Source organism: Dendrobates tinctorius, unplaced genomic scaffold (assembly GCF_039654945.1).
Source record: "Dendrobates tinctorius isolate UK_male_01 unplaced genomic scaffold, ASM3965494v1 ptg000209l, whole genome shotgun sequence".
Classification (NCBI taxonomy): Eukaryota; Metazoa; Chordata; class Amphibia; order Anura; family Dendrobatidae; genus Dendrobates; species Dendrobates tinctorius.
The window spans coordinates 4,870,678-4,889,721 of record NW_027361876.1 but is presented as its reverse complement, the minus strand read 5'-3'; the positions used below and the strand labels follow the sequence as shown (position 1 = coordinate 4,889,721).

The 19,044-nt window shown below is 44.9% G+C and overlaps 1 protein-coding gene across 1 annotated transcript in view; it reads left to right on the top strand.

The window, feature by feature from the left end:
• The window catches only part of PLXNC1 (plexin C1), a 387,127-nt gene that overhangs the window by 190,764 nt on the left and 177,319 nt on the right, over window positions 1-19,044 (top strand). Inside the window, exon 12 of the mRNA XM_073554254.1 lies at window positions 6,103-6,184. Coding sequence (XP_073410355.1) covers window positions 6,103-6,184 — 82 coding nt within the window. The remainder of the gene's footprint in view (window positions 1-6,102; window positions 6,185-19,044) is intronic.

The following is a 19,044-nucleotide window of genomic DNA, read 5'->3' as shown; positions in this document are numbered from 1 at the left end:
CACAAAACTGCAACAAGTTGCATTTTTGTGCATCTAATAAAATATGCAGACACAGCAATCTGTGGGAAAACGGTGACAACTGGATGCACAGTCCCATCCGTCACCACTGAAAGTCAATGGAGACGAAAACGGATCTGTGTGCAGTCAAAATATGGAAGTGTGAAACCAGCTCAACCCTATAAGGCCATGTGCACACGGTGCAGATTCTGCTGCGGATCCGCAGCGTTTCAGGCTCTGCAGCAGCTTTAGGTGCGTTGTACAGTGCCATTGTTTTCAATGGTAAACTGAAAACCGCTGTGCACATGCTGCAGATTTTTCCACGCGGATTTGCTGCGAGTTCAAATCCGCAGCATGTCAATTCTTTGTGCAGAATCCTCTGCGGTTTCAAACCTCCATTGTAGAGGTGTGAAACCGCAGGGCTAAACCGTAGGCTAATCCGCAGATCTTTTTTACCTGCGGATTTTTCCAAATCCGCAGCACCAAAAATTATGTGTGCACATGGCCTAATTATTGGGGCTGGACCTAGATCTCTGCACAGTCTTGCCTGAAATCACTTTATTATATTGCTTACCCTTAAGCGGGTGTCACACATAGCAATCTCGCTAGCGATATCGCTGTTGAGTCACAACTTTTGTGACGTAACAGCGATCTCACCAGCGAGATCGCTGTGTGTGACAGCGATCAGCGACCGGCCCCCCTGCCGGTATCGCTGATCGCTGCAAGAAACCTCTGGACATTTTTTGGTCGCTGCTCTCCCGCTGCCAAGCACGCATCGCTGAGTGTGACAGGCGGGAGACCAGCGATCAGCTGTAAAAAATAGAATTTAAATAAAAAATATTGTTATTCTCACCTTCCGACGTCCCGCGCAGCCATCCTGCCTCTCTCCACACTCCGGTCCCAGTGATCCTTTGCGAGAATGACCGCGAGACTTCGTGCTCCCGCGAGACCGTGACGTCTCATTGTCATTCTCGCAAAGGATTACTGGGACCGGAGCGTGGAGAGAGGCAGAATAATATTTTTTATTTAAATTCTATTTTTTACAGGGATGGCCAGCGATGCCAGGCGCTCGGCATCGCTGTGCTGATCGCTGGTGAAGCTGTCTGTGTGACAGCTCACCAGCGATCCTGACACCTTGATATCGGTGTCGGTATCGCTGGTAAGTCGCTATGTGTGACTCCAGCTTTACCCTACCCTCAGCAAGAACTGACGCTTCTCCCTGTAGGGTTTCTGTCCTGTGTGACTGTCCTGTATCCTCTTCACTCACTCAGTGCTGCACTGCTGCTGAGGCTGAGCTGAGTCGGCTGACTTTAACTAATAGTATGCTATATTATAGTATATGTGAGAGTCTACATGAGACCAATTTGCTGTCACTTGAGTTTAACCCCTCTACAGTCACATGCCATATACTGTATGCCATGCATGCATGTATGAAGCTAGGAGGAGTATATCACTTTAAATATTTCCACTCACTCCGGCACAGACAGCACGCATTTCTATGTCTCCTGACAGCTCCGCCTCCTCCCAGATAAATCACTGCCACTGCCTGGCACCAGAAAAAAAAAAAAAAAAAAAAAAAAGAACCGGCTCGTTCACAGTGCAGAGCCAGCTCATTTCGTTCCCAGCGGGGAGCCGGCTCTTTGAGTCGGATCGTTCATGAACGACACATCACTAATTTGTATATCAGCCCTCTGATCGAGCACTCCGCCCTTCAGCCTGTGGCGGTTTTAATTGCAGCAGGATCTTACCTACCCATAAATTTAGGCTTAAGCCTAAGAGAGGTATTCACACTAGACACATAAGCTCCCAGTAAACAGGAGACCGCCTTTTTGTTGGCTGCTGGGTATGCATGAATTTGCAGACTGTATGAAACCCACTACCACATCACAGTGAACCTCTTAGCAGGTTCCTAGCCTGAATGATGTGGCACTATACTCGATCCACCAGCAGGGTGGCCTGAACCCTCACAGCAAGCATGCTGCAAGGCTTAGTCCCCATGATTCCAAACTGCACCACCCCACAAGCACAAAACCACAGCAACAATGGCCACCACACAGTGCCAACACCAAATGAAAGGAGCATTGAAACTCACCTTCCTCAAGCTCTCAGATTAGAGCAAAAATAGGCAGGACCCATTTGCAGTTACTGCTAATTAAATCACCAGGCCCAAATGGGAGGCGTGCACGTCCCAAAAAAAAGGACAGAACATGCAATATGCTCAAAAAGAAAAATGGACAGCACCTCCAAAAATCATACATTGATCTAATGCCGCTAGGCAAAAATACAGCTCTGGCAAAAATTAAGAGACCACTGCACAGTTTTATAAAAATCATCTTTTCTACATGTCTGACAGCCATTCCATTCCAGTGCTGTGGTGTTCACAATCCTCTTGCAATAGGACAAGCTGGATGGCAAAACAAGTTCTAGTAATATCCCAAAAGTAATAGGAATGAAAAAATAACTTTTAACCATGCCAAAGGAGTTGAAAAGAAAAGTCTTTAGTGAGGAAAAGAAGGGCTCAATTCTGGGTTTCTAGCAGAGATATACAGTGAGTGTCATGTTGCCTCCATCCTTAAAATTTCTAAGATGGCAGTCCATCACGGCAAGGTCAAGCCGCATACATTGGAGACAACAAAGCTACTGACCGGCAGAAGGCAAAAACGACTCTCCACTGACCGGGATGACCGTCATCTTATTTGATTGTTACTCAGCAACTGCAGGATGACATCAATTGACCTACAAAAGGAATGGCAAATGGCAGCTGAGATGAAGTGCATGGCAAGAACAGTTCGTAACAGGCTCCTAGAGGCAGGGCTCAAGTCATGTAAAGCTACAAAAAGCCTTTCATCAATGAGAAGCAAAGGAGAGCCAAGCTGAAGTTTGCCAAAGACCATAAGGATTGGACCATAGAGGACTGGAGTAAGGTAATCTTCTCTGATGAGTCTAATCTTCAGCTTTGCCCAACACCTGGTTGTCTAGTGGTTAGACAGAGACCTGGAGAGGCGTACAAGCCACAGTGATTGCGCCCACTGTGAAAATTGGTGGAGGACCGATGATGATCTGGGGATGCTTCAGCAAGGCTGGAATTGGGCAGGTTAATCTTTGCAAAGGACGTATGAATCAAGCCACATACAAGGTTATCCTGGAAAAACAGTTGATTCCTTCTGCTCAGGCAATGTTCCCCAACTCTGAGCACTGGTTTTTCCAGCAACACAATGCGCCATGCCACACAGCTAGGTCAATCAATGTTGTGGATGAAGGACCACCACATCAAATCCCTGTCATGGCCAGCCCAATCTCCCTACCTGTACCCCATTGAAAACCTCTGGAATGTAATCAAGAGGAAGATCGATAGTCACAAGCCATCAAGGAAGAACTGCTTAAATTTTTGTACCAGGAGTGGCATAAGGTCACCCAAATGCAGTGTGAAAGACGCGCCTTGGAAAACATGCCAAGACGCATGAAAGCTGTGATCAAAAATCATGGTTATTCCACAAAATATTGATTTCTGAACTCTTCCTGAGTTAAAACATTACTATTGTTTCTAAATTATTATGAACTTGTTTTCTTAGCATTATTTGATATACCTATAAAGAGAAAAATCAGAAAAACTGAAAATTTTGCAGTGGTCTTTTAATTTTTGCCAGAGTTGTATGTATAGCTGAACATGAATTTCTTAGTTTAACGTTCTGATCAAACTGTATAAAGCCCGCTGCCATGTCACGACGAACCTCTCAGTTAGTACTAACTTTTATTACCTTAAAGAAGCGGCGTCGTGTGCTAACCACCACCGCAACGACAATGCACCAACAGAGTGGGCAGCCTGGTGCCTCACAGTGATCATGCTGAAAGACTGAGTCCCCATGACTCCAGACTGCACCGTCCCACCAGCACAAAACCACAGCAACATTGGCCGCCACACACCGCCAACACCAAATGAAAGGAGTATTAAAACTCATCTTCCTCAAGCTCTCACATGAGCAAAAATAGACTGGACCCCTTTATTAGATCAATGTCTGATTATTTTTTTTTGGAGGTGCGGTCCATGCTCTTTTCTTAACACATATAATTAAACCTGCAGTTTGAAGCAATTCTTATTGTGCTTTATACATATTAAGCATGTGAAGAAAAAAAAAAAACAAAACAAATGCCATACTACCAGCATGCTATGGTTTAAAAAAATACAGCATTTCAATCTTATTTAAAACTTCACGAAAAATAGTAGCAAAAATGTTGGTACCGTATTTTTCGGACCATAAGACGCACCTTTTTCCCCAAAAATTTTTGGGGAAAGTGCGGGGTGTGTCTTATGGTCGCAATATACTAACCTCCGATCATGGCTGGAGGCTGGTGCGGGTGCCGCGGGGCTCTGTGGTGCGGTGGTGGCAGCGGGCTGTGCTCTGGTGCAGGGATAGCGGCTCTCTGTGCTCCGTGGGGGGCTCCGCCGGCATTTCCTCGAAGCCCGGAGGCCCCCGCACATCCGTTGCTGGCTGCTGCCATGTTGCGGTGGCCTCCGGGAACATGGATGCCGGGAAGATGGCTGCCGGTTCGGAGATGGCGCATGCGCAGGTTCAGATCTCGTCCCGAGATCTCAAGGGAAGAGATCTCATTGTCGAGATTTGAATCTCGTCTCCCGAGATCTCGGGACGAGATCTGAATCTGCGCATGCACCGTCCCCGACCGGCGGCCATCTTCCCGCCCCTGCACCAGAGCACAGCCCACCGCCACCCTCACCCCATGGAGCCCACCAGCCCCAGCACAGCTGCCCCAGCACAGCCCACCTGCCCCAGCACAGCCCACCTGTTATGAATGAGTCACCGTAGGAGGCAAAAACAGAAATACTAGCTAAGTCCAGAAAACCAGAGAAGTTGGCAGCTATCGGATTGCAGACCCCTGAACCTATCAACAACAACTAGCAGTAGCCGTGGGGGGTTCCTACGGTGCCCTAGACCTCTCGATCACAGCCGGAGAACTAAATAGCCTAAAGACAGAAAGGGAAATCTAAACTGCCCCAGAGCAGACCCCAAAGCATTAGGCAGCCCCCAACATATAATGACGGTGAAGCAAGATGAAAAAACACTCACACAGATAGAAAGATAGGCTGAGCAAATGATGGGGCCCAAGCTAACTAAATAGGAAAGGACAGAAAAGCTGCTGTCTGCAATCCGCCAAAACCCTATCAAAACAAGAGCCAACAGACTGATAGGGAAAAAAGCCCTGAAGACGCTAGGCTTCAAAAAGACTATATCAGTACTCAGGTATTTTCTGAAGACAGAGCAAAAAGGAATTCAGCTCACCCCAGCAGGGAATGGCAGAAATCCAGAAAAACAAGGCAAAACAAAACCAAAACACAAATGCAAAAAGCAGAGCAGAAAACTTAGCTTTTGAGGAGCAGGAATCAGACTGGTCTCCTAGAATCCCTGAGAGAGATCACCAGCAAGGCAGAAGGGCGTCGGCTGCCTTATATCCAGTCAGCAATTCCAGTCACCCAGTCATCATCATCCAACTCAGGTGCTTGGTAATCAGCCTCACTACCTTCCTTCACCAGAAGAGGGAGTTCTTCAGACCTCAATGGTGAAGGGGAAAATGAACTCACAACACCCACCTGCCCCAGCCCAGCCCAGCTGCCCCAGCACAGCCCAGCCCAGCTGCCCCAGCATAGCCAACCTGCCCCAGCATAACCAACCTGCCCCAGCATAACCAACCTACCCCAGTACAGCCCACCTTCCCCAGCACAGAGCCGCCGCCACCGCACCAGCCTGGAGCACTGAATGACCCCTGTGACCAGTCCTCCACCTGTGCCGGATCCCTTCCCAGGTAAGCTGAATTCGGACTGTAAGACGGACCCCCATTTGACACATTATTATTTTTTTTCCCCCTATTTTCCTTCTGAAAATTGGGGTGCGTCTTATGGTCCGGTGCGTCTTATAGTCCGAAAAATACAGACTGTTTTCTGAGATAGTGGCCCTCCAATAAGATTCACACGTGCATCAATTTCTCAGGTGCACTAACTGTTGTGTTTAATCATCTGTCATGCAATCCTGAAGTAATGAAAGCTCTAATACTATTACCCTGCAATTGTAACATTTATGCTTTATTTTTTAGTGGTGGTCGAAATCTCAGTATGTCTGGAAGAAATCTGAATTTCATTGAAAATATCATTTCAAGAGACGTACAACAAGAAATCGTAAGGGCCATACATTTAATTTTTAAGCAATATTGCAAAATTGTGTTTAACGACTCTTTGTAAGGCCTCATTCTGATGTCCATGTTTAAACATGTACTGTATTTGACAAAATGGTACAGTAGGCTTCAGTGTTTTGGATCAGTTTGTCATTGTCGTGTCCGTTTTTACCATCATGTGTAATCAGTGTTTGGTCTGTGTGCTATTTTTCCATCAGGGAGTCTGTGTTTTTCATGGATGGATAAAGAAATAAATAAGTTCCAAAGCTTCTCCTATACTTTGCAGTGTTAAATATGGACAGCACAAAGAAAATATACTGATACCATCTATGTGCTGTAGGTGATTTTTACAGACCGTAGACTTGTTTTAGCTCTTTTCATCATTGATACTGGAGATAAACAGACACAGTCCGTGAAAAAACACGGACATGTGAATAGCACCTGTGGTCGTCCAACTCAAGTGACGGTATACAGAGGTAGAAAATAGGACCTCCATCTTGTCTGTCATCTCCCGGCTTATGGCCGCCTTTACCCAGGACATTTGTTTTGTCCACCACTGCTACGCGTATTGCCAGAATGTTGCCTGCATTCAAAACACCACTTGTGGTAGTCCAACTCATGTGGCAGTATACAGAGGTAGAAAATAGGAACACTGTCTCTTTAAATCTTCGGTTGGTTTATTGTATTGTGGCATAAACCAACAAGAAGTGAAAATAAGTGCAGCCTTTCCATCTAAAACATAAAAACAGCAAAAAAAAACAAAACACTGCAACACAGTTCATACATATGCGGGTGGAAACCCACTCTGGAGCAATACAGGTTTTTCTTCAGGACACAAAAACCACTGGAGGCTCCTCTTTCCAGCCTAGCTGAACCCAGACTGCCTGTAGAGCTGTTATTTAAACCCCAAGACCATTTGACACTTTTCATCATGTGACTGACCACATGATCATGACATCACACAGGTCCTGGCAGCACTGCCGATGGAGATAAAGTGGACCTTCTCCCTCCCGCTCTATGAAGGTACACATGAAACTAGCCCATTATGCAACTTAACTTAACCCTCCCAATACATAACATGCTGGAAGAACATACTCTGGTTTCATATCACTGATGCCATTAAGCGCAGTCACAAATATCTCCCCTCTATTACATTACAAGTGACTTTGTCACATATCCCCCCCTCTGGCCAAAGCCTGGGGTTTTGGCATCTTCACTCGCTAAGCAGGGGAGTCTGGACAGGGCATCTGCGTCCCATGCAACTTTCCTGCCCTATGCTCAACGTGAAAAGCGAAATCATGGAGGCCTAAGAACCAACTAGTTGCCCAAGCATTTTTACCCTTTTCCCTCAACCATCTCAGAGGGGCATGGTCAGATACCAGCTTAAACCTACAGCCTACGTCCTAGCAGGGTATCTATGGCCCACTTTATGACTAAGCACTCCTTCTCAACTATGGCATAGTTTTTCTCACACGAAGAGAGCTTCCGGCTGAGATATAAGATATGATGCTCCTCCCCATTCACTTCCTGAGACAGCACGGCTCCCAAGCCAACTTTTGACGCATCTGTCTGGACAATGAACTCCTTGCTGAAATCTGGGGCGATCAGAAATGGATATTTACACAGAGCCTGCTTCAGCTTCTGGAAAGCCATCTGAGTCTTAGCAGACCTTTTGATCAACGATGATCTTGTGCCTTGAAGGTGGTCCATCAGCGGCACAGCAATCATAGCGAACCTTGGGATAAACCGCCTATAGTAACACACAATTCCAAGAAATGCCCCCACTTGCTTTTTGGAAAGCGGTTGTGGCCACTTCTGGATTACCTCAATCTTGTTCATCTGGGGCTTGATTTCGCCCCTCCTGATGACATAGCCAATGTATTTGGCCTCCTCCTTTCCAATGGCACTTTTTTGGGTTTATGGTGAACCCCACATTCCTCAATGCATCAAGGGCTGCCTGTACCTTTGGTAGATGACTTCCCCAGTCAGGGCTGAAGACCACGATATCATCTAGGTAGGTTGCGGTTACTTCTTATGGTGAGCCAGGACCCGATCCATTGCGCTCTGGAAGGTTGCTGAGGTGCCCTGTAGTCCGAAGGGCATACTGGTGTATTGCAAACACCCATCAGGTGTCGAGAAGGCAGTCTTCTCCTTGGCATTCTGAAACATGGGGATTTGCCAGTAGCCCTTCGTCAAGTCGATGGTGGTGATGTACCTCGCGGTTTCCAGTCTCTCACTGAGTTCGTCCACATGGGTCATTGGATATACTTTACATTTGAAGACCTCATTCAGCTTGTGGTGATCATTACATAATCACCACTCACCGTCAGGCTTCGACATGAGGACGATGAGACTCGACCATCAACTTTTCGACTCTTCAATCACCCCAAGATCTAACATCCTCTTCACCGCATTGATTATTACCTCCCGATGTGATTCGGGAATTCTATAGAGCCTGAGGTTCTCCCTTACATGTGGCTCTGTCAGCACGTCATGCTCAACCACCTGCATATGCTCTGGCAACTCCGAGAACAGGTCACGGTTCTGCTGCAACAGTTCCCAACACTGTTGTCTCTGGGCCAGCGTTCTGTAACGGAGACATCATCCACTGTGGCTTTAAGATTGGCTCCCAGGCAAGGGGCTTCCAGTGACTCCAGATCTCGCCATGGCTTGAGCTAGTTCACATGGTATATTTGGTGTGGATTCCTTCGGCCTGGCTGGTGTCCCTTGTAATTCACCTCACTCAGTTTTTCCACCACATCATATGGGCCTTGCCATTTGGCTAAGAACTTGCTCTCCACCATGGGGATAAGCACTAGCATGCAGTCCCCGGGCTGCAACTGCCTCACTGTCGCTGAACGGTTATACTGTACACCCTTGCCTGTGCCTGGAGAAGATGATCCTTCAGAATGGGCATTACATTCACCATCCTCTCCTGCAACTTGGCGACGTGCTCTATGATGCTCTATGACGCTCCGGTGTGGCATGACCTCAGCTTCCCAGGTTTCCTAGGCGATGTGGACCATACAGGAGCTCGAACGGCAAGAAGTCAGTAGAGGCTTGTGGAACTTCTCTGATAGAGAAGAGCAGAAACAGGTAGTCCCAGTCTCGACCATTCTTTTCAGTGACCTTCCTGAGCATCACCTTCAATGTCTCATTGAAGTGCTGAACTAGGTCATCTGTCTGCGGATGGTAGACTGAGGTTCACAGCTGGCCAATATGAAGGGCCTTACACAACTCACTCATTACCTTGCTCATGAAAGGGGTTCCCTAGTCTGTCAAAATCTCCTTCGGCAGACCCGTCCAAGCAAAAATATGAACACGTTCCCCAGCAATACTCTGGGCCGAGGAGTTTCTTAATGCTACTGCTTTAGGGTTCCGTTTCGCATAGTCCATGAGCACTAAGGCCTCTTTCACACTTCAGTTTTTTGTGTCAGTTAAAATCCGCCAAAAAGGCGGACAAGCGGATCCGTTCTTAAGTGATGTGAACGGATGCCACAGGATCCGTTGCTTGACGGATCCGCAAAATGAGGAAATTTAAAGGAAACACTGGCGAGAGAGAGAGAGATTGATTTTTTTTTTTTTGGTCCGGCACCCAGACAGATCCAGATCCGCCAATAATGAAAGTCAATGGGGGAAAAAAAATTTTTGCGGATCCGTTTTTTTCAAAACTTGGCGGATTTTGACTGATTATAAAAAATGGAAGTGTGAAAGAGGCCTAAGATGTATTGTTGTCCTTGTGCAGACTTCACTAGAGGACCCACTAGATCCATGGCAATCCTCTCAAATGGGACCTCTATCACAGGTAACACAACTAGGGGACTTCGGAAGTGAGCAGAAGGAGAAGTAATCTGGCAGGTGGGGCAGGGCCTACAATAATTTAGGATCTCCCAGTAACACCTTGACCAGTAGAACCTCTGCATTATCCTCTCCCGCATTTTCTCTACCCCCAATTGTCCCCCTAAAATCTGTGAATGGGCAATGTCTAAAACCTTCCGCCGGTAGGGACTTGGTACTAACAGCTGTGTCACTATCTCCCCTCCCCTCAGTGTGGTCACCTGATACAGTAACTAGCTATTGACTGCAAAGTGGGGGTACCTGGTGTCAGCCCCCGGCTCTTGAGCAACCCCATCTATCACAGACAAATTTTCAAATGCACATTTTAAGGTAAGATCCAGCATTTGAGCAGAGCCAAAATTTTCCTCAAAAACCCCCAGATCAGAAACCTCGGCCTCACTGACCCCGTCTTATCCTCATCACTCTCAGGACACATAAGGGGAACTCCTGCACCACTGGCTGTGATGGGGATTGATCAGGGTTAAGTTGGCTTCTGTTCGAGTCACTTAGCAACCTCACCTTTCCCCACAAGTCGCAAAACAGGCTGAAGCCCTGCCAAATTATCACAGGATGTAGCAAGTCTTTCATAACCCCAGCCACATGGGACTCAGTGCCACAGTTTGTTTTTATATACACTCTGGTAATGGGTTCTTGGCTTCACCATGGATACAGTGGACACCCACGTGTTTCCCTGGGATCAACTGGTGGGGGAGTGTGGCTTTTATCGGGGTCACCAAACTCCCTGAGTTCAACAGTCCTGTCACCAGCACCCCATTTATGGTTATGGGACATTACTGTGGTCCATCTCTGGGCTGATGATCCACACTGCAAGCGGGATAAGCAATTTATTAATCTCCTGATGTTCCAGCTGTTGCTGCTGCGCGTTTACCAAATGCTTAATCAAGTCCTCCAACTTGTCTGTCATCTCCCGGCTTATGGCCGCCTTTACCCAGGACATTCGTTTTGTCCACCACTGCTACGCGTATTCCCAGAATGTTGCCTACATTCAAAACACCACTTGTGGTAGTCCAACTCATGTGGCGGTATATAGAGGTAGAAAATAGGAACACTGTGTCTTTAACTCTTAGGTTGGTTTATTGTATTTACCCAAAGAAAACGGACTAAGAGCAGTATAAAAAATATACAAATTTTATTGTACAAAAAAGGAGAAATATCATACATCAGTAATTTTGGTTAAATACATAAGGAATCAGCAACACCTAGTTCCCACACATAGGAGGGTTGTTTAAGAGAGTGGCAATTAAGTAGAAAACACATATACCAATAGAGATGGCCGTAAGGAATACACAGAAGGTAAAAATCCGGACCTACATAAGAGGGACCACAAAAAGTGAAAGAGTCTAATACCTATTGTGACTAATACCAGTAATAGCCAGATTGCCAAGAAGGTATATGAGACAAAGATGGATATAATTAAGCCAAAAAAGGACCAACCTTGCTGTGATGTGGGCTGAAAAGACCCCAACGCGCGTTTCGCTACTTAGCTTCTTCGGGGGGCGTGATGTCTCAATGTAACATGCAGGTTTTTATATGCTGATGGGTGGAAAACTCCTTCTGAGCGGTAAAGAGCGGCGCTTCCGGTCACATAATGAGGAGTCAGGAGCGGGGGACTCGGCGTCTGACGTCACAGACACACACCCACCACTAGGACGTCACTGGGGCGGGGGCCAAGTCTGCGACGCTGCTGGACGCGTAACCACGACAACGAGTCAACATCTACAGCAGAAATCACTAACTGCACCATGAGACACTACCTTGCCGGAAGTAAATAAGCAGGAAGAAAAAATCTCTATGGAAGGTGAGGTACTAAACCTGTGACGCTAAGTCACTTATATCCACAGCACTAGTTCTAATGAATATCCAAAAAGGGGGGAGGAAAACCCTAAAAGAACGGGTGCTAAATCCACGGCGCCGAGTCACACATAACCATGGCAGCATTCAACAAAAAATATATTCAGGTGCGCTCACCGCATAAGATGGAAACAATTACACTGGTCAACAGCATTTTTGGTGCCAAAGATATTTCATCGAATTTAGGGTATTTTTGGGGTGCTGATTCTGAATATGTCATCAGTTTTGCCAGATTGGCTCAAGTTTTTGAGATTTTTGGTATCTTATTTATAGCACTTGTTGGTAAATGCGACGCATCATCTCATTAATTTCTTTGGATTAGTACTTGAACTGAGCATTTCTCAATATAGTTTTGTGTTAATTAGTGTTCTAAAAGTTTGTTCATAGCTTGATTTTTGCACTAACTTTATGTTGTTGTCTGTTTTCCAGTGAAAAGCATGAACTCATCAAGAAGAAGTTGTCTTAACGATCCAGACTCATTCTGTTACATTTGTGGTGAATACACACTGCCAAAACATAGAAGAAACATAACAGACTTCGTAAAAAAAGTGTATTTTGCCTATTTTGGGGTTATGCTTGGGGACCAAGACAAGTTTTGGGCACCACACATAGTGTGCAAAGCATGTATCGAATTATTACGAAAATGGAGCAAAGGACAAAGAAAAAGCTTCAAATTTGGTGTTCCAATGGTGTGGAGAGAGCCAAAAAATCATCATGATGACTGTTATTTATGGTAAACACAGGTACAGGCACATCTTCACAATGAGGGACAGGCCTTCTTGCAGATTCCATGTTACTCCCATTTTCGTTTCTTATGCTTATTGAATCCTTGCACTTGCACTGCACAGAAATAACAGTCATCATGATGATTTTTTGGCTCTCTCCACACCATTGGAACACCAAATTTGAAGCTTTTTCTTTGTCCTTTGCTCCATTTTCGTAATAATTCGATACATGCTTTGCACACTATGTGTGGTGCCCAAAACTTGTCTTGGTCCCCAAGCATAACCCCAAAATAGGCAAAATACACTTTTTTTACGAAGTCTGTTATGTTTCTTCTATGTTTTGGCAGTGTGTATTCACCACAAATGTAACAGAATGAGTCTGGATCGTTAAGACAACTTCTTCTTGATGAGTTCATGCTTTTCACTGGAAAACAGACAACAACATAAAGTTAGTGCAAAAAGCAAGCTATGAACAAACTTTTAGAACACTAATTAACACAAAACTATATTGAGAACTGCTCAGTTCAAGTACTAATCCAAAGAAATTAATGAGATGATGCGTCGCATTTACCAACAAGTGCTATAAATAAGATACCAAAAATCTCAAAAACTTGAGCCAATCTGGCAAAACTGATGACATATTCAGAATCAGCACCCCAAAAATACCCCAAATTCATTAAAATATTTTGGACACCAGAAAAAAAATTTTTTTTCGTTGACCTGTGTTATCAGAAGGAGATAAGTGAAATAAGGAGAGAGATAACCTCTCTCTACTAATAATTAAATAGATTCATACCCAAAAGTTTAAAAGAAAAGCCATCATAATAAGGACAATCGTACATTAAAAAAAGTGTGATAAAAGTGAGAATGTGAACACATACATCACAAAAATGCAAGAAATATCAGAATTTAAAAATACATAAAGATATATATTATTTTCAAATATAAATATGCATGCATAAAAAATAAATTTATACACACATATGTAAAAAATCTCTGTGATCAAAAAAGGCATGTAAATGTGAATAAATATGCATGCATACAAATAAATGCATACATACAGTGGGGCAAAAAAGTATTTAGTCAGTCAGCAATAGTGCAAGTTCCACCACTTAAAAAGATGAGAGGCGTCTGTAATTTACATCATAGGTAGACCTCAACTATGGGAGACAAACTGAGAAAAAAAAATCCAGAAAATCACATTGTCTGTTTTTTTTTCATTTTATTTGCATATTATGGTGGAAAATAAGTATTTGGTCAGAAACAAGCAATCAAGATTTCTGGCTCTCACAGACCTGTAACTTCTTCTTTAAGAGTCTCCTCTTTCCTCCACTCATTACCTGTAGTAATGGCACCTGTTTAAACTTGTTATCAGTATAAAAAGACACCTGTGCACACCCTCAAACAGTCTGACTCCAAACTCCACTATGGTGAAGACCAAAGAGCTGTCAAAGGACACCAGAAACAAAATTGTAGCCCTGCACCAGGCTGGGAAGACTGAATCTGCAATAGCCAACCAGCTTGGAGTGAAGAAATCAACTGTGGGAGCAATAATTAGAAAATGGAAGACATACAAGACCACTGATAATCTCCCTCGATCTGGTGCTCCACGCAAAATCCCACCCCGTGGGGTCAGAATGATCACAAGAACGGTGAGCAAAAATCCCAGAACCACGCGGGGGGACCTAGTGAATGAACTGCAGAGAGCTGGGACCAATGTAACAAGGCCTACCATAAGTAACACACTACGCCACCATGGACTCAGATCCTGCAGTGCCAGACGTGTCCCACTGCTTAAGCCTGTACATGTCCGGGCCCGTCTGAAGTTTGCTAGAGAGCATTTGGATGATTCAGAGGAGTTTTGGGAGAATGTCCTATGGTCTGATGAAACCAAACTGGAACTGTTTGGTAGAAACACAACTTGTCGTGTTTGGAGGAAAAAGAATACTGAGTTGCATCCATCAAACACCATACCTACTGTAAAGCATGGTGGTGGAAACATCATGCTTTGGGGCTGTTACTCTGCAAAGGGGCCAGCACGACTGATCCGGGTACATGAAAGAATGAATGGGGCCATGTATCGTGAGATTTTGAGTGCAAACCTCCTTCCATCAGCAAGGGCATTGATGATGAAACGTGGCTGGGTCTTTCAACATGACAATGATCCAAAGCACACCGCCAGGGCAACGAAGGAGTGGCTTCGTAAGAAGCATTTCAAGGTCCTGGAGTGGCCTAGCCAGTCTCCAGATCTCAACCCTATAGAAAACCTTTGGAGGGAGTTGAAAGTCCGTGTTGCCAAGCGAAAAGCCAAAAACATCACTGCTCTAGAGGAGATCTGCATGGAGGAATGGGCCAACATACCAACAACAGTGTGTGGCAACCTTGTGAAGACTTACAGAAAACGTTTGACCTCTGTCATTGCCAACAAAGGATATATCACAAAGTATTGAGATGAAATTTTGTTTCTGACCAAATACTTATTTTCCACCATAATATGCAAATAAAAGGAAAAAAAAACAGACAATGTGATTTTCTGGATTTTTTTTTCTTAGTTTGTCTCCCATAGTTGAGGTCTACCTATGATGTAAATTACAGACGCCTCTCATCTTTTTAAGTGGTGGAACTTGCACTATTGCTGACTGACTAAATACTTTTTTGCCCCACAGTACATATGATAAAAAAAATGAAAAAAAATATATATGTGGGGACAAAAAATTCTGGTAGGATAACTGTGCATAATAAAATGTGCAATATAATGAAAAAGAAAAAAAATTAATATATAATAGAGGCATGCAATGTTTGCTCCCGCTGAACTTTTAATTGGTATGAACAAAAAGAGCAATGAGAATAAGGAGGGCGATATTGATAATCTGCAAAAGAAATTAATTGACTCCTTAAGTCCATCTGATATGGAAAATTTTAATAAGGACTTGGATAAACAGTTTACTACTTGGGGGGGAAAAGAGATTCAAGAAACTAAAGCAAAGAAATTTGCATGTGACTTACAAGATTTTAAAAGTAATTCTGTTTACAGATGGCATAAAACTCAGCCAATAGCTCGATCTATCCATGGATAGCACTCGTACCTGTGATAGTCTGTGAGGGAGTTCATATGTCCGTAAAAATCGCAGAGATTTATGCAGAGAAAATCGCAGAGATATGTCCCATTTTGATCCAAGGGTAAGATCAAAATTGATAATGCAAGTGGTGGGTTCGTGAAAAAATTGGACCGCACTTAGATGACACCCAAGTGCGGTCCAATTTTCACGTCCAGTCAGAAAGGAGAAGGTGAAGAAACATTAAAAAAATTCTCGACCACACTTTGATCAAACTCTGATCAGAATCATCAGTTGTTTTTATCATTAGTGGAAAATTCGGACATGTGAATGAGCCCTAAGGGAGATTTCCATAATCTGAAATTGTTATAAATTGGCTAAACATCATTGCCTGAACAAATAGCTGTCCATACACACAATGTTTAGTCATCCTTATAATTACCGTATATCATTGTGGTATTGATTCTTGTTATGTCTATTGATGGAAATCCTCTTAACTGGTGATTAGAGTTGAGCGAAACAGGTCGGTCAGATTAAAAAATCGCCGACTTTCGCCAAAGTCGGGTTTCGCCGCTCAAAACCCGACCCTAGCGTGAGGTCGGCCATGAGGTCGCCGATCAGCGCGCCAAAGTCGTGTTTCAAATGATGCTTCCAGCGCCTTTTCTCAGCCAATGATGGAGGACGCACACTGTGGGCAACGCGATGACATGGGCAACGGCCACCACCATCTTAGAGAAGGGCATTGAAGTAATTGGCTGGCTTTGTGTGGCGTCACAGTGGGTATAAAAGGCTGTGACCGCCGACCGCCATCTTACTTCTGCCGATCTTAGAAAAGGGAGAGGTGCTGCTGCTGATTCTGGACAGGGAGAGTGTTAGACAGGGAAGAAGAAAAAAAAATTGCTTCTGCTGATAGCGCTTTTTACTGTACAGTTAGTGTGCAGTGAAAGGGGAGGATTTTTGTTGTGTGCAGCAAAGCTGGTGGTGATTAGCTGCCTTTTAAGGCTACCTGCTAGCTGCATTGCTGTGTGCACACTGCTGTTCAAACTGCTTTCTTCAAAGCACTCCAAATTTTATTATTTTTGTCCTGGTGAGTTACTGAGCATTCATTTTTTCACACACCGTCTAGCGGTGTACGCTCCTCACACAGTACCGTGTACCGGCAGGTATCACGGACAAATAGAAGCTATCTGTGTGTGACTCTGGAAAAAAAAGCCGAGGAGTTTTTACGCTTCTCCAGACGTACACCTTAGGCTACTTTCACACATCAGGTTTTCGGCGTCAGGCGCGATCCGGCGTCGTGCCGGAATGCCGGATCCGGCAAATGTTTTGTAAAACCTGAAGTGCCGGATCCGGTTTTCTGCCGGATCCGTCTTGTTCTTGACAGACAAAACCGGATCCGTCTCATCCGGTTCATCCGTTTTTCTATCCGTTTTTCGACGGATTACGCCGGATCCGGTTTTTAAAATTGACCCTTGTGGCCTTCCGAACGGGATTGGCTACTGGAAAACTATATATAGCATGTTCCTACAGCCCTTCTTTGACAGGTTGTAGAGAAGAAAGTGCAGGTTGGAGAGAAGAGCAAGTTACTGGCGAAGATGGATGTTGTCATTGGAAATATTACCACTAGAAGTTCTGTGACGGTTTCAGGGACAATTTTGCACTATACTTTATGTCACCTCAAGGCAGAGTACACTGGGATGACAGAGTGTGAAAGATTTGTGCCCTAAACTTGTGTACCTTCTGGACCAACAGTATATACCTTTGCCAACCAAAGTTGGCTATCTTGTCATGGTCTTACTATTTTTAGCTTTAGGCCACAGGTGTGTACCTGGTTGTGTTTTATGCAAAGTATTTCACCTTTTAACAAAAGTTGTGTACATTGGTAGGAAATCACCAACAATAAACACAACTTTTCAGGTGAAATACTTTGCTTCAAACACAACCAGGAACACAACTGTGGCAAAAAGCTAAAATTTACCCACAGTTATATACCTGGTTTTGAATAGCTTTTTACCTTTGAAATACCCTGTATTTAACCTTTTTTTAAAACATAGTTCGCCGCAGAAAGAAATGACAGACAACCATTGTGAAACGATAATTTAACTTTTATTTAAATTTTTTTTTTTTTATGTTTTTAAAGTGCCAAAAACTTTTTTAATAAAGGTTTTAAACCCAATGGGCATTTTTATTACAACAAAAAAACATTACAAATCTGTGTACTGTGGGGTGGAAATACTGCTGGAGGGGCTGCGGGACACTTCGACACTGGGTGTGTGGAGAGAGGACTGGGATCGTGGTGGGGAAGGAACAGTTAGAGGTGAAGGTGTGGAAAAAGCTACAGAATGGGTGGACATGTGGGAGGCAGAAGAGGTGGTGGGCGGTGGAGTGGAGGGTTGGGCAGGGACTGTAGGAGCAGATGATGTTGATGGAAAGTTGTATGGGGAAGGAGTTTGGTACGGGGAAGGAGTTTGGTACGGGGAAGGAGTTTGGTACGGGGCAGGTTGCTGGAAGTGGGGAGATGTCTGGTACTGGTGAGGTTGCTGGTATGTAATAGGAGGGGGAGGATGGAAAGTGGCTGGAGGGGGTGCAGATGTAATAGGAGGGGGAGGATGGAAAGTGGCTGGAGGGGGTGCAGGTGGAGGAACTACAGTGGTGGGAGGTGGAGGTTGGGAGGTAACCTGCTGTAGAGCACCGTGGCACGAATGCATTACATGCATCTGCTGGGTAGGAGATAGTGTTGCCATGCGCTCCACAACAGACCTGAAAAAGGTGTGGTTTGGCGAAGATCTTGCTTCTGAATGCATGGTTTGCAGAAGTGTCTTCACCTCCAGAATGCTGGAGTTGATCTGCTGAAAGCCTGCGGAGATTTGCTCTGACAAGACTTTGAGACAGTTCTGGAAAGATGCATTCAGATGCAATAACTCTTGCGCATAACTCTTTTCCTGACCCCTCTGCCGCTGCCGCCCAGTACCCGCAGGTGTACTAGAGGCGGCAGGGGCAGAAGGGTGGGGTAAAGGGAAAGCGATCTCCTCACCAGCAGCTTCATGTAATGTAGGCGGCCACGATGCTCCTGTGCTGGTGGATGGGACAGATGGGTCGAATGTGTGGGAAGGCTGGGAAGGTGCAGATGTACCGGGGCGGTCGAAGTGTCCCTCGGTGCCGGTCTCCTCAGGGATCGCCTCAGAAGGGTCCAATCGTGCAGGCTCCCGAGTGCTGCTCACCGTGCTGTGTAATAAAGAGAAAAAAAAACAATTAAAATACTGACATGGTATGGCCCTGGCTGAAAAAAAAAAGTTACATCTAACATTTTTTCACATGTGGTGTGTAATATTTACCTTCTGGTGAGCATTGTTTCCCGGAGGAACGACAGGGCT